Below are 16,735 nucleotides of genomic sequence, written 5' to 3'. Positions count from 1 at the left end.
GCAACTTTTTTTTTGTCTTTTGAACCATTATGCACGATTCAGAGTGAACCTCCATTCCACATTCAATATGACTTGAAGAACTGGGGTAATATCAGTAGAAATTTCATGAGAATAGGACACAAATAAGAGTTATGAAATTGTGAAGATTAACCCGTTTTCGAAAGGTGTGATATTGGTTAAAAATCACATCAGCAAAGAACATGATTCCACTGCATCTTTAATTTATGTCAACCTTAAATTTAAAATTTCTGCTGTTCTGTCTAATCTTATTCTATCTATCAAAGTTGACCTATATGTATATGAATATGAGGTGGCTTTTCACATCGAAGAGATCTTCCCAACTAAGCATTGGTGCAGTACAAAATAATCATACTCCAGTGACTAGAGTGGCTTTGATCTGGAAGCCCACTTTTGAGGTGGCAGTATTATCACAAGATAACACCACTAAAAATATGAAGCACACACATACAATGTAGCAGTTTAGACTACAGTGCTTTTTTATGAGGAAACTTGCATTTTACAATTAGCACAGAAACTTACTCAGGAAAATGTATAAGAGGAAAGTGATAAAGAGGTCTCATTGAGAAAGAGAGCAGCAATATCAGTAATCTAGTATCAAACATCTACACAAAATGTTGCTCAACATTGCTTTTCAATTTGTGTCTGTCATATGCACTTCTAAAAAAAAACACTTCAAAAAAAGCACTCATCATGAACATGATGAACATACTCAGAAGAATTGCTACTTACAATTCGCTTGTAAGTTTTCTGCCACACAACATTTTGGTGTAAGATGTCTACCCTGCAAAATGAGAACAAAATAAAATCAATTTATCACCAACATCAGTAGAAAGCTTCATCACAAAGAAAGGTTAAATACAAGAATTTAGGTTGAAGATCCATAGGCAAAAAATAAGTCTCTACCTTTGAGGAAAACTCTGAACAAAATGGAGATATTATTTAAAAAAAAAGTGCTGAATAAAAGTTAGCGTTTTTGATACAATGAATCACAATAATCTTGTGTGGATTAAGAGAGAGATTTCCACTACCTATAACTTGTTCTTGATGAAAGAAGTGAAAACATTCAATGTTTTATATCATATGACAAAGAGCCTATCAGCAATCTAAATAGAAACAAAGGGTAGAAATTTTGTGATAATTTGTCCACTGTTGCTAATACTGTGAGTCTCATTTACTGTGTTTGGCTGATAGTCTCTCCTTAACTCTCAACTTTTGTGCTCATATCAATGTTTTGGTTGCAGCTCACACTTTGGCCTGAATTCACGAAGGTGGTATAATCTTGTCCATGGTTTGAACCATGGCCCATTTTGTTACAAAATCAGTTTCGTAACGAAATGACACCATTTTGTAACGAAATGAACATTCCGTCGATGAAATGATCATTTCGCCGACGAAATGACTAATTTCATAACAAAATAGGCCATGCGACACTTGGCGCCCCATAGAAAACTACTGTCTTTGTCCATGGTTTAATCCATGGACAAGATTGTATCACCTTCGTGAATTCGGGCCTTTATGTTTCACAGAAGTCACATAGTGAAGCATGTTCTGCACATTCTGCTTCAGTGACCTACCTAGGAAATGTGGCAAATACGTCGGGATGAAGATCGACTAGACCGAGTTTGGTGTCCTCCACTGACCTCAGGGTCTCCAGCCATGCCTGAGGGATCTCTGTCCAGGGGTCAGGGTCAAAGTGCGTCAGTGGACGATGGGTGATGACTGGTAGCTGTGGTGTATGCTCATCCGAGTATTCTACAATATCAGCGGAAACAAAAGTATGAATACCCAGCATCCAAACACATGTGATGAAAACCACCTTTAATGTCACGGCCATAATTGCACCGGACATTTATGTTAGTATTTAAACTTTCTGCATAAAGAAGGCAGACGTGACCACTGGCTTTGTGTCAAACCTTGGCTTAAATAGTCTAAATACTTAAGTACACAATACAGGGCACATCAATTTACTAGCAATTTATGAGTTAGCAGTAAATTTGGTAGATGAGGCACATTCAATAAGCACATACTGGGGAAATTGAACGAGTAGTCTTCTTCCTGGAGATTCAGTGTGCACATTGGTTCATTGATCAGGAGAAAACCTGAATTAGTATGTTACATGTATCCTAGGTTATCGGGAACCAAGAACTTAGCAAGAATTCCACATCTTTAGAAGACAAATAACAAAACAAAACACAAACTCACGTCTGTAGGCGGACCATGCTGGTTGCGCGCTATGAAATCCTGACAGCTTTGGCCAATCTTGATGCAAATGTTGATGGGATATTCTTCCTGCAACTATCCCAGGGCTCTGCAGGGGAAACAAAGACATGCATTTTGGCTCATTTTTTCACCACTGCTTCACATCATGCCTCAGATAAAGACAACTCTAGTAATATGTCACAATATCTCTGGCATCAAATACTAATTCTAGTATCACTCTACATAAATACAATACCCCTTGTCATGCTTGTTGCTAGTACACATGGATCCATGTACGTATATTCAGCAAGTCACCAGGTATTCTGCAGTTAATCTAGATTCTATTGTATTGCCACAATGTATATGTTCCAGTGGTAGTGTTAACATGGCAAGCACCCTATGAATGAAAGGCCTATTCAATCACTGTCAAGAGGATTGATGTCTTTAGACTGAATTTATCTGTTAAATTTTACGAACGTTAGCAGCACAATTTGTCAGTAAAATTAAAACATGTGTAGACATCTTGGCCTACTATCATACACTTGCTTTACCTCCGCCAAGGGAGGAGATTATGTTTTCATGACCGATGGTTTGTCTGTGTGCAAAATAACTCAAAAATTTATGCACAGATTTACATGAAACTTGCAGGAAAGGTTGAGAATGACACAAGGAACAAATGATTCAATTTTGGTAGTGATCCGGAAATTTTAATGGATTTTATGAAGGATTTTTGATATTTTGTCTGGTAGGGTCAATGAACTTCGGAGTTCAAGCTGCACATTTTTGAGGTTTTTATAGGCATGCGCACTAAAGTGCACATGCATGCTCTAGTTTCTGTTTTGAAAAGGCAAGGCACGCCTCGCAGCTGAAGGTTTATGACATAACAAAGGCTTGTATATTGGGAAATAGGGCAATTTTCAACATGCATACTTGTACGTATGGGTGGAAATCACTGATCTCTGTGGAAGAGCAAGATCATCGATTGGTGGAAATGAAGTAAATTTAAATTTAGCTGCTTGCCTTGCCCTTGGTGGAGGTCTGCGCTCTCAGCAGAGTGCTTTTCTAGTTAAATTAATGAAATCCTTCTGCCAAGAACCCACAATATGGGCCACATCAGTTCGGGAAACCCACTCACAAGGGGGGCCCCTCCTTATAAGTAACCCGTCCCCCTTATAAGTAACCCCGTCCCCCTTATAAGTAACCCCCGGGGCACCCCTTATAAGGAGTCTCCACGCTTTTTTGCAATGCAACGCGAAAATGAAAGGACTGCGGCAATTCGCTTGATTATGTCCATAAAGCTTCACAAGTTTCCTAGTTACTCACGAAATTTGAGCAAAATCGGTTTGAGGCATCATATCTAAAATCATGGATTTAAATGCGATGTCAAACGACCCATGCGAATGCTGAAATGCGAGCCATTACTGGCGTGAGTGTCGCCAGGCGCGGCGGCGCGGCAATGCTTAGTGCAGACGTGGCGACTGAGTACTCAGTCGCCACGTCTGCACTAAGCATTGCCGCGCCGCCGCGCCTGGCGACACTCACGCCAGTAATCGCTCGCATTTCAGCATTCGCATGGGTCGTTTGACATCGCATTTAAATCCATGATTTTAGATATGATGCCTCAAACCGATTTTGCTCAAATTTCGTGAGTAACTAGGAAACTTGTGAAGCTTTATGGACATAATCAAACGAATTGCCGCAGTCCTTTCATTTTCGCGTTGCATTGCAAAAAAGCGTGGAGACTCCTTATAAGGGGTGCCCCGGGGGTTACTTATAAGGGGGACGGGGTTACTTATAAGGGGGATGGGTTACTTATAAGGAGGGGCCCCCCTTGTGAGTGGGTTTCCCGAACTGACATACATAATGCTCACACGCGCACGGACACTCACATAGAGCGTAATCTTAAGGAATGAAGCAGCACTTTATCGGAAGAAGAAAAAGAAGCAAACGGTGCGCTCAAACGGGGTCACTCTCAGAAAAATGAATGAATGGGACCACACAAAATTAGATTCACAGCATGCGTGCATACGGGTATTACATCCAAGTAGTGTCTACAGTCAAAGCAACACCGCACCACCGCACCGGCGGCACCACATCGCGATCGCCGGTGAGCTAAGTGAACGTTGTGTGAACCATGCTCACATAATACGCTCGTAATGTCTGTGCATTACCTTGCAAGATATTGTCAAACAGGAAAGAGCCCTTGTGGAAGTGCTAACAAGTCTCAACATCGACGGAAACATTTTCTTTTTCGACTTCGTTCGCTCCCACTCCTCAGCCGTCGGAGGTCCATGCAGCACATGTAACAGTCACATGTGTACGTACAGCAGCTACAGTACGTATGTGTATTATTTTGTGCATGCTGCCCATGCCATATGCATATCGCACAGACCTCGAAATACCTTGCTCGTAGATGGCGCTACATACGTAAACAAAGAGAGCACTAGGCGTTGGTGTACAGTGTGTACAGCTAGCTAGCTACGGGTACGACGCACCTGTACCACACAATACTGCCTCGTTAGCCTGCGAGGCGTGTGCATGCCCGCGCCCAGTTAGCCCAGGAGGATCAGTGTAAAGGTCGGGTACTGCACGTTACACACAAGGACAAACACACTAGCAGCAGAAAAGGGTAGAGAGAACGCGTTTAGTCTCGTGATGAGCTGATGCAGCCATGGCTGACAAATCTGAAAGAAACGGCTCCTGTTCGTCGACAGACACCAGTACCATGTCATCGTCTGCCTCGTCGTCGAATTCATCGGAATCCAAGAGCAATACGCTCAGTACGAGAAGCAGCTATGATATCTACGACACGGACGATACAAAATCTGGCTGGTTATGGAAGCGATCGCGCGTGTCCAAGAAGTGGAAGAAGCGCTGGTTTACGCTACGTCGAGCGGAGCTGATGTATGGGCACGATGCTGAGGTAAACTCGGGGACATTCCCTTATTCAATGCTGAAGAATGCTGTTTTACACACCAATTGGGATAAATATGTATGATGAAATTCTGGCAGAAATAATTTCGTATAACTTACATGTACATGCTTTACTTAGTTCTCTGTAGAAAAGTCATGTCAATTTTTTTCACTACACTCCTCAGCTCGGCTTGAATCCTGAGCTGAGTCAATCAGAAACAGCAACAAGACTATTAAAAGAGGAAGGAATCCAGAATCAAAACATGGAACGCTTGAAAGCACAGTCTTCTACAATCCTCAATCACACAACTTAATATAATAATTGCTACTCATTTTTCCAAGGATGACAAAAACATCATGGAAAGACTGCTAGATGGCAAGTTCTGTTTATCATATACTATGGAAAACATGATCGATTTGACATGTCAATAAACATAAATGTGTAGTAGCCTAAAGTTGATTCAGATTATATCATAATTCATAAACAAGACAAATGCATTGCCCCAATGCCAAATGTAAATCCAGTGAATATGAATCGTCCTCCAGACAGTTTTAAAACTTAAGTTTATTTTGAGTACAACTGCCTTGAAATACTGTTTGTCTTCATTGATCTACAGCTGTATAAATTCCCACAGTAGACATTGTTTTATTTGTGAGCATATCAACTTGCAACAAGTCCATCAACGGGAGAATGAGAAACGTTCTCAGAGCTTGTGTTGTAAGTAGCAGTAAAGGAAAAAAAATGCAAAGTTTTGTCACACTGACTGTAGTTCTTGGTTGTCTCTTACTTTATATTTTTGTGCTTGATCAGACTTCCTTCCATTTGATATCTAGTTTTAATGTCGTAACTACAGTTGATACCAAGTAGGTACATCGTGTACATGTAATAATGTTTTATGGTGGTGGGGAGGGGGAGCGTATTCTTATTTTTTTTCATCCATACATTACCACCAATAATCAACACAATAATTCAAACAACCTGTTGCCATTAAATTTTTACCTTCACAGACACTGAACAAGAGAATACCACTGGATGGAACAGCGCTCTCGGACTCCTGTGTGGACCAGAAGTCACATGTGTTCAAACTCCAGCCAGAGAACAATAACCGGACATTTTTCTTGCAGGCATCGAATGATGCTGACCAGCTGGAATGGATGTCGGCCATTTGTTTTGCCAAGGCGGCATGCCAACAGCCGGACAAGTCGCAATCGTGCGTCGTTCAGTGAGGATTTCACCTTGGAGCGAATCCACGTGTTCGACAAGGATAAAATATTATAACCATGAGCTTGATAAGAACAAGCCTACACCGCTGTCATATGAACAGGAAATAAAAGTATCCTGACCCCTGTGTGAAATGAAGTGGCGCCGTAAGGAACCAACATGTGGAGTAATTCAATGTGTTGTCAAGCATTGAAGTCATTTTGTTACAACTCACTGGCAGCCACACTTCACCCTTGTCCTTGAGATTTGTGTGGAATTCTGCATGTGCTCTGGATGTGCTGGAAATCGTGGATGAATTAGGAATGCATCTGCGGACGTGAATATACCGGCATGTTATTGTCGTGACGCGGAGAAGAATCACATCGAACTTACTCCAGTGTGATATTTTGTTGGTATGTCTCTATGGCATATTCACAGCAGGCTTTACCACAGCTTGTACAGCGAAAGAGAGTTTAAATGCTTCAGACGATCCTGCTGGCAAGTAAATTTCTACAGGGAGTTGGAATACTTGGCAGAAAACTTGTAGCATTATTGATATTTTGTTGTACAATGTACCCACCAATTTTTTTTTTTTTTAAGCATTATGACATTGTAATTTCCCATTCGTTCAATAGCCCACTTTTTTTTTAACATTGAGCCAAGCTGCTGATGTAGATTTTCATGATTAATTAGTAAAGAGAGTAGATGTGATGTCTCATAGACCATTGTGGGTGCAATGCTAGCTGTGATAGAATTTATGTTACTGTCAATTTGCCCATCCTGTTCACGTGTACATGTGTACACATGTATCATCAAGGAGCTTGGTGTTTGAAGCTCTTTGGTATCATTATGGGATAAGGTGATTTTTGTGTGATATCAGCAATGGCAATACAAAAGAGCATTGGAATAGAAAAGGAAATAAAGTATTCAATTCATGATGAAAAGTATAGAGTTAAAAGAGAAGTGTAATTTTTTTAACAGAACTCAAGAGAAGGACTTATAGATAATAATGGCTGAATCAGAACAGACATATATTGTCGAGAAGAGTTAAAAAAGGACAGATATTGTCTTTAAAAATATATATATAATATTAACTATGGCCTTAAAAGCACTGCCTGGATATTCTTACACCTGATGTGTGGTACTGGATTTCATTTTTTTTTAAATGGCTTTTGTATGCATGTACCTAGTTGGAGGTATCTGAAATGGATTCTCACAAATTTGCACAATGGTACAGGTGTTGTTAAATCTGAATTGCTTTAGGTAAGTCTTAAATCTGCAGTGTGAATGGGGGCAGACTGACAGCCCTGTCGATGGTTTCTTTTGTGCGGTTGTCCACACATATGGCTGGTTGTTATTCTGTGGCAGGTCACGTGTAAAGTCATCCATTGACATACATTGTAGGACGTGCGTACGTGTACATCACAGCTGAAGGGGGGAACCTACTGTTAAGATTTTGGGCTGTTACAGCAACATCTGCCGGAGAGGAGATGATTAATTCAGATATAGATTGGCGCAGGCAGGTGCTCAAAGTTCATTGAGGTGTCCAACTTGTTTACGGTGCATACAGATACCACAGCATGAGTGGAAAAATTTGTCAGTTTTCCAGAGCTTTTATAGCTGGATTATATGATTCATCCGAAATGACATGGTACAATGTACACCAAAACAAAACAAACGAAAGAGTGTAAAAGGGAGAGAGTGTACCATAGTACATGTACAGTGATGTGTAAAGATGTGTAGTCTACTTCATGAAGACTTCACCCTTCACCTATAAATTGTCTGAGGAAATTAGAGCAGAATTCTATTGCTGCAGTCCAGAACATTTGTGGTACACTGCATCTGTGCCAAAAGCTCATTGTTCGTATGCTTCATCTTAATATCACGTTCCACATGCTGTTTGCATTTGAGATTGTTATCTGTATTGTTCCCATTTCATTTGACTGCTTCATACTCTACACACTGTTTGAAGGAAAACTGATGCAATCATCAATATGAAGCCAAATGTTTATATGAGCAGACAAGAGCTGTTGTTTATTTGTTCATCCCTTATGTTCATCATCAAACTTCAACTCATTGATTAGATGTTACCCATGGATTAAGTTTACCAGTATACAGCATTCTTGTAGTATTAGTGATGATAGTTATAGCAAGACTAAAAAGCAAAAATCAAAACAAAACAAAAGAAAACATCAAAACATAAAAGCACAGCAACAGAAGTACAGCCAGAGGGTAGAGATTTTTACTTCTTGTTTAAGAATGATCTACTGCTATTTGTGTATTTATGTTTCATGTGTATTGGCAAGAATGATACTGGGCTCCTAAAATACTGTAGGAGCATTCTTTGGTATAAAAAACGACAACAAGAGAACATTCAGAATATTTATGAGCACTGAGGGAGCTTTGCTGTAAATGCTTGATCAGTGATGTTGACTTAAATACAGTAGACATTTTGAATGTGTGTCAAAGTCGTAATTTATCAGGCACAGACTCTGTGCTATTTTTTGCATGTTGAACTGTTGGTGAACTGTATTTTCTTATCTGTGATACTTCAGCAGCATGCCTCCATGTTTTAATGTACATTGTACCAACCACACTTTGAGAGATAGGAGTGCCCTGTGTTCCATAGGAAATATTGCAACTTCCGTCTCCTGTTGACAATGGTCAAAATGGTCTAATCATGCCTGTGATAAAAATCTAGTCGTGGTCTTCTCTTTTACACATCCAGTTCTGGGGCTGTGGGCTCTTTGAATCCGATTAAACTAATTGATATACAGTAATGGTTTTATTCATGCAGAAGAAAACATTTTCCAAAGTACGCCATGTAATGCAGGGCAGGGTATAGATCCTAGTGTATAGAGGGATAAACCCCACTTGCTCTATCACACATGTACCAGGCATACAAGCATATGTTCATTATATAAGTACTGTACAATGCATACGGCATACAACTGTATATTTCTTGAGGTTTTGATTTTTGCAAATTTTGCAAGTCCCATGCTATTCATGAATTTAACAATGCACAAAAATATCAACTCAGAACCTAACCATAATGTGACAAGCACAAATACATTGCTCCATTCCTTACTGTACTCCCCAATTGCAAATTTCACCACTCTTGATATTGTTGGGAAGTCCCAGACTCACTTTAAATTGCATCACAGTAGCATGATGTATTAGATTCGCAGCCACAAAAAAAAGAGTAGAATGAAAGAGATGGAATATTAGGGAGAGGGTAGAACTATTTTTATATGAATAGAACTATATTTGATATACATTGTATATGCAGACTCATTGGGAGAAAGGAACATCACAGTCCCTGTATACTTTTAAGTTCTGTCTACAATGTAGTCTCTTGTTATGCAGCCATCTGTAGGCTGTCTGGCATGACTGTACAACATAATGTCTGTGATTCTAAAGAAGTGTTCACAGAATGCAATTCAAAGTGAACAGACATTCATGCCATTCAATGTAGGATTAAAAGAGCCCACAGTCCCGACATGAGACTAGTTTTGTGACTTGTAGTTCAGTGCCTTTGTCATTTCCTGCCTACCACATTACTACTTGTAGTTGAAACGATGGCAATACAATACGTCTATTTTTACACTCTGCACGTGTGCTGACTGGCCTTTTTCATGAGAAACGGATTTGATCAAAAAGACTGATAAACACTTGATATTTTTGATCTTGACCTTTGTGCATGGACATGCAGTTGTGTGGTGAAAGATGCACAAATGAATACGCGATGCAATTAGATCTTCTGTCCTTTTGTTCTTTCGACATTTTGTAGCATGATCATCAAACTGTTTCAAGTCTGAGGGAGAATTTTGCCACAAAAGAAAGCTGCACTCTGAGAATAATATTGAAAAGAAGCAGATTGTTGCATCTGTGTGGTATGGGACAATTCATTGTTGAGAAAGATGTTGATCTTGAAATGTTTCTACATATCATACAGTACGAGTAGGTTGCTGTCCTACAAACAGTGCATAATAACCAACTTTGTTTCTCATGACAGTGACATTTCAATCTTGAATGCTCATCTATCTTGTGCTGTAATAAGCATTTAAGTGTCATTTTAGTAAACTTTGTGAGATGGAATGCATTAAAGATATTGACATACAATGTATTAGTTGTACAAGTATACATTTGTATATAGGCCCACCTCAGTCTTCAGAGGTATGTAAGAACATGGTACAATTCTCAAGAGATAGGTACAAGGAAAAGGGCTTCTTTTGATGCAAGTCAATTTTCATTTGTAGTAAACATTGAGCGTGATATACAGTATACAGTAAGTAGTGACATTCATGCATTGTCTTGTTGCTCAACCTTAGATAGGGTTGTTATTTTACTTGATTTGCATCTTTTGTATAATGGTACAATTTATCTTCGGGGTTATCTTTTTCTTCTTTGGGAGCCAGTGTTGTGGACATACAGCGTACACGTAGCATTCAAGCTGTTTGGACAAGCATGAAACAAATTGGTCCAATTACCCTCTTTTCAACTAACTGTAAAAGTGGATATTTTCGCGTGACTAATTTTCCGTGCTTGGCCGTGTAAAGAAGACTTTTGCATGTTTTTAATTCCGCGGAATCAAGACATATCAAGTACTGGAACATATGGCATGCAAATATATTTGCGTGCTTTTATTTTCGCACTAGCTTCTGGTTGCGCGATATGCGCAAAAATTTCAACACCGCGAAAATTTCCACTTTTACAGTAATGTTTTGCAGTAGATTTCATTGTTTCTTTGTTCAAGACTTGTTTGGAAGGGGCTGCACTTATAGTGTATATTTTCACGGTGTACAATGTATTTAAACTTGTTGGAGGTTAAACTGATGTAGGGATGCGCTGCGCCGCAATGAAGCGTAACATCTTGCCTCTTTCGATTTGATTTGTGTGAATGATTTTTTTTTTCTTTGGGGAGGGGGGATATTTTATGCATTGCTTCATGCCATGCAATGTTGTTCATAGACAACCCGCTCGGGAACCACAAACTCTAGGCAAGCTGTAGCCAGGGTTGTCATGGCGACCTTTGTGACAGAAGCATGCAATAAATCTGACCCATTCATTGTAAGCTGGAGTATTCTGTCTGCATGATATTTATATCCTTCAGACAGTTTCTCCTGATTCGTATCCCAGCAGCTGCACAGGAAGAATGGGGTCAAAAGTACAGTACAGAGTAGTCTATTGTGAACTGACAACCCAAAAATGAAAATTAGTTTGATAGATGAAATGCTATGTCCTTGATGATATTGTAAAATATTCATTTTATAATGCCGTGAATAGCAGACGATTGAAATGGTCGGGGGACATTAAAGTTTTCTGATTTTCAATGCTGATTTTCAAATGGAGAAGGTTTTAAAGTGGAATGACAGACACAAATGACTGGTGAAAAATTTGATGCTAGATAATGAAAATGGTACATTTCAAGAAGTGAGGACCAAAACAGTTAATCTGTATTTTTAAAGGGAAGGAAATAAAGATTTGAAAAAAGTCCTGAGGAAAAAATCTTAATTTATTTAAAGATTAACATCGGTGAAGCTGATGTTACATAGTGATTATTACAACTGTTATGCTGCATGTACACGTATACACTGTAAACTATCAAAGTATATGACACTTTCCAGTCATATCTGTAAAGTAATCATAATATTGATACCATGTAGTTGTAGTTGTCATGTTGTGGCTTGCCTTCAACAGAGAGGTTTCCTGACCCCCCCCCCCCCCAATCATCACAGCAGGAGTCGCAACTCCAGACATGAACCCATTTTAACCCATTGAGGATGAGCTGATTTTGCTATGTGACACGTTTCTCATAGATACCTACCCTAGTGTTCATGCGACTAGCCGTCAATGGGTTAAGAAATCTTGAGTACAATGAGGACTGTTCAATTTTCACCTGCTTACATTGTAGGTGGCGCTTGTGTATTCAGTGAGCAAAGTCACAATATGCATTGTTTATTGCTGCATCCTTATGCCAACATGCACACTTAGTCACTTTTAAGGCAGTGTTAAAAAAAGCCAAAAACCAAGGGGCCATTGAACACTGTTGGCACAGACAGTGTATTATTTGCATTATATGTCATGTAAGCATTAGGTACTCGCAAGTAGCTGCGGCATGCATTGTGATGAGCAAATTAGTCTTATTCTTGTGTTATGTGGAGCGCAAATAATATCTCCTTTTAGGTGCTGACCGCTGCATTTGATTTTACTTGGTGAAGGCATTCAGCTGACTTTTACATAGTCAACAGTGAAGGCATGCAGGCTCAGTTGAAGTGCAGCATTTGGCAGTGCTCAAGTGAGCTTGACATTTAGCAGATGTAAAATATTGTTCATGAACAGACATGCATCATTTGACTGTATGGTGCTGACATATATTGCACAAGTGTTACGGCATGCAGATATACATCATACAATGTATGTACCGGTACAACAGTTGTACACTCCGTGTAAGAGTACATTAACTGTACATTGTATGTACAGCTGTACATGTATGCTACTGTGATGAAATATTGATTTTGCATCATGGGGCAAACATACTGATGTTACTCCCATGTGCACTCTGTTCTGCTGATATCTGTGATATGTTACACAAAACAGCCTACTGTTGATGTTCAGTTCACATGAAAGAAAAAATTAATTGAGCCCGCAAAGCTTGCCATATTTTGTCCATTAATTTCTGAAGGGATGTCACACTGTGGGACTAAAAGTTCATGATTGCAATGTAAGCATGGTTGATGTCGCAAACTTCAAATAAAGGCAGACAAATACCATAAAGGGCAGTGAGATATCTGCTGTAGAATCGATTCCATGCCCTGAACTCACTTGGTTTAGGGTCTAATATCATGCTCTCGCCTTGATTGGTTTAGGGTTTAATGATCGGCCGAGTACAGGCAGGTCCATCATGCGAGACGACATCCTATGAGCCAGTCAATCAAGGCCCAATTCAGCTTCCATATTTCGCCCAACCAATTTCATCCCAATCTGGTTTCATAACCCGAGTCTTTTGTCCCCGCCCATAGTGATGAATGATGCAGACCAACACAGCCACAGCCTGCACTTCTCCTGTACATGGAGATGGCATTTTATAACCGCAAAGTTACGGAATGTGATATAACCATTACTGATTTGCGTAAAGTGAATAACAAATGCCTGCAAACCAAAAAGTACATTTCTTTTTTATGATGGCTTCCATTTTTTTTTTTTTTTTTTGGGGGGGGGGGGATGGAGGTGGGGTGGGGGAGGGGAGGGCTTGAGGTAAACATTCAGGAAGCCAAATATGTACATTCTCAATCAATTATGCATTTCATGCGATCAATTATTTATCTTGTAATGGAGAAGTATAATTGCCTCTGCTCACAAAGCTCTCTGCCGTACACCATTAGTCCACCTGATATGACAGTATTTGTTTAAAGCAACTGTAATGACAGTCGAAGGGACTTGGGTAAATACTGGGTTTAATGTACGGTATTGCGTTCAGTAGCTATCTGATTGCTGCTAACACAGTGTAGTACCAGTGCATGATGCAGCTATGGTTGGGAATTTCTAAAGAACCATTGTGACCATGTCTTTATAAAACAGAATTTTGTGACAAATATGCCAAAACTGCAAACTTTTTTTTTTCTCACTTTCAGTGATTCATAAGACATGATCAATACACAATGGTGTATCAGATTGTGTGTGTCCTGTGAATAATCAATTGTATCGTGAGTAAAAACAAACAATTAACAAACAAATACAACATATAATCACAGACACCAGGGTAGGGAGATGAAAGAAAGAACGAAAATGTGAGACTGAAATTAATTATCATTTTAGCAGGAAAACCAAATCCCTCTGCCAATAAGAATTTGCTATAATCACATCATACAAGATGTATTGTTCCTTTAGGTTTATCAAGTGTACACTTTAACATACAAGTACACATTTGTAGCTCCCTGATTTTTGTGTATAAATATCTGCAAAGATGGTATACTATTGTGGCAGCAATGATATTGTGTCAGATTTTTTGATCAGGGCAGTCTGAAGGATCCACATTAAAGAAATGAAGAAGATTTTTTTGTGATTTTCCATAGTGTACCAAGGGATTTCAGTTTATGGAATCATTTTCTTCTTTTTTTCTTCAACTAGACCACCTTCAAACTTAGTTCATTCACAGGCATAAATGTAAGCTGCAATAATTCCTGTAACTGTGATAGTAGCAAAGAAAAAACAAAGCAAAACAAAACAATTAACTGTGAGTATTTATGTTCTGCTGCAGTAACTACAATTATTGCAACTTACAAAAAATGCATGTATCATTGCAAAACAAGCCCAGGATGTTCATACTGTATTATGTCTCATTAAATCTTGAATTGAAAGTACCATTGTACATGATATGACATCATGGCAAGAATGAGTGTTTAAGAAAGAGAGAGCCCTTCCACTTTAACCCTCAGCTAGCCTCTGTTGATAAGATTCCACTGCTGTTGCATACAATTGTTGTCCCTTTGGCTGTGAAAGGGTTGACTGTCTGTCACTTTCTGATTGCTGTCAATGAGTACTTCCTCTAACAGCCTGCGACTTTGAGAGGGGATTTCTCTTTTTTTTTTTTTTTCTTGTTTTCAAGAGTGGGCAGGGTTGTTTTCGTTCCAGATTTTCTTTCCTTCCTGTCTTGGCACGTCAATCCATCTATAGAAATGATGTACTATAAAGGATTAAATTGTTTTGCTGTTGTTTTGTTTTGTTTTTTAGAGGAGCTACATTGGCCAGATTTTAATAGTTAATATTTAAATAGTTTAATATTTTATGACAGGATGTGGTTTATAGGCTCACCAAATTAATTTCACTCTCGTCATAGCATTGTTTCCTGCACTGTTGTAGAAAATGCTAAAAAAATTGTCAGTAAGGGGGAAAAAAATGTGAAGAGATAAACAAGCTTGAAATACTTAGCACTGATAAATAGACGCAGTAATTGATTGCCACAAATAGAGCCCCACATGTCAAAGGTTAAACCAGAAGAGTTGAGAAAATGCACGTTGTCAGCATTTATATGTGTTGTACGTCATGATGCAAAAGCTGATTCTGGAAATGACAATGCAGATTATCCATTTACAGCAAGTCACTTATGTGAGTCTTTTTTTATACAAATGTGTCCTATCCTTTTCAGCGCTCTTCAAGGAGGAATAAAATGGATTATATCGCTCCATTTGGGATTATATCGCTCTATTTGGGATTACCACTGGGAACTTTTTTTTATAGTAAACATACAAATTCTGTGGTATCTTTAAAAACTAGTTAGTGACAATGAAACGTAGAATAGAATGCACCAAATTTCCATTTGTCTCTCATACAAATGTATAAGACAACAGCCCAATACACATGAGCTACAGTAAAGCTGTAGTACTGGAAACACTAGGGATAGGACAGATGGGTTGATCTGTTGTTGTGTTGAGTTGTTTTTTCTTCAGTTGGGGTTCTAGCAGGGTAATGGATGTTTGGTATTGTGCAGATGGATAAGATATACACTGCTGTCAACTAGAATGATGCAGATCGTAGGGTCCTTAGTTGAAGCTATAAAAAACAAAAACAAAACAACAGAAAAAAAAAACTGTGTGCAGGATATTACAGCAGGAAATCCTGTGGGCCATACACGTACAATGTACACTGTATGAGCAGTGAATGAATTGCGGTTTGATTTCGTTCAAATTTGGTATTGACAGTCATTGGTGGTACGTGGAGTAGGCTCATCAATTGATTAATAATTATCTAGAGTTGTGTGGTATTTGCTGCCCAATGTGTTTGAACGATATCATTCATCACCTTTGCTGTTTTTTTTATCCCCCCCCCCCCCCCCCTGAAACTGCAGGATATCAGCAAAGAGAGAATAGTGATCAAGTTGAGAAATGGTTGTTAAGACTTAAATTAACTCTCAGATTGGGGAACATTAACAGTCTGTATTTTGAAAAAGCATGTCAAGGACTTTATACATGTATGTCATATACATTGTATTTTGCAAATGTATATTTTGCAAATTTAGACTAAAGGGCTTTTTACACTTGTAAATTTTTGCTTAGTCCCATACCAACGGTGGGGCTAAGGGGGGGGGGGCCTTAGCCCCACCGTTGGTACGGGACTATCCTTAGCCCACTTTCTGTTTACACTCGTTTTTGCCAAAGTGGGCTAGCCCCACCGATAATCCTGTACTATCTGTCCCTGCAAAATAGCAGGGTTAGCACCGCAATTGCGGTTCCAAGCAAGTGAGTGTAAACAGAACGAAAAAATAATCCTGGGCTAAGCGACGGAGACGAAGTCCGACCCTCACTGACCAATCAGAAATGAGGTAATCAAGTGCTGCCGGTGCGTGCGTGTACGTGTACAGTACACAGCGTAATCATGAATATTCATGTGGTTTGGAAAGTC

General features: G+C 39.2%; 2 protein-coding genes across 2 annotated transcripts in view; one reads left to right on the top strand and one right to left on the bottom strand.

The window, feature by feature from the left end:
• Window positions 1–4,506, bottom strand: part of LOC139738346 (large ribosomal subunit protein uL4m-like) — a 46,789-nt gene extending 42,283 nt beyond the window's left edge. Inside the window, exons 1-4 of the mRNA XM_071648986.1 lie at window positions 4,392–4,506; window positions 2,224–2,329; window positions 1,596–1,773; window positions 751–802 (exon numbers count right to left, since the gene is read on the bottom strand). Of these exons, the coding sequence (XP_071505087.1) occupies window positions 751–802; window positions 1,596–1,773; window positions 2,224–2,329; window positions 4,392–4,463 (408 nt within the window). The 5' untranslated portion in view covers window positions 4,464–4,506. The remainder of the gene's footprint in view (window positions 1–750; window positions 803–1,595; window positions 1,774–2,223; window positions 2,330–4,391) is intronic.
• A 292-nt stretch (window positions 4,507–4,798) lies between these two features.
• Window positions 4,799–6,428, top strand: LOC139738334 (differentially expressed in FDCP 6-like). Its single transcript, XM_071648976.1, has 2 exons — window positions 4,799–5,143; window positions 6,142–6,428. Exons 1-2 carry the CDS (start codon window positions 4,892–4,894, stop codon window positions 6,358–6,360), a joined length of 471 nt encoding a protein of 156 aa, XP_071505077.1. The 5' UTR covers window positions 4,799–4,891; the 3' UTR covers window positions 6,361–6,428.
• Window positions 6,429–16,735: the final 10,307 nt, after the last annotated feature.

The sequence above is a fragment of the Diadema antillarum genome, unplaced genomic scaffold (genome assembly GCF_040938485.1).
Source record: "Diadema antillarum isolate AM-2024a unplaced genomic scaffold, OU_Dant_1.0 scf00000029, whole genome shotgun sequence".
Taxonomy (NCBI): Eukaryota; Metazoa; Echinodermata; class Echinoidea; order Diadematoida; family Diadematidae; genus Diadema; species Diadema antillarum.
Note: the sequence above shows the minus strand (reverse complement) of the source record. Positions and strands in the feature narration are given on the sequence as shown.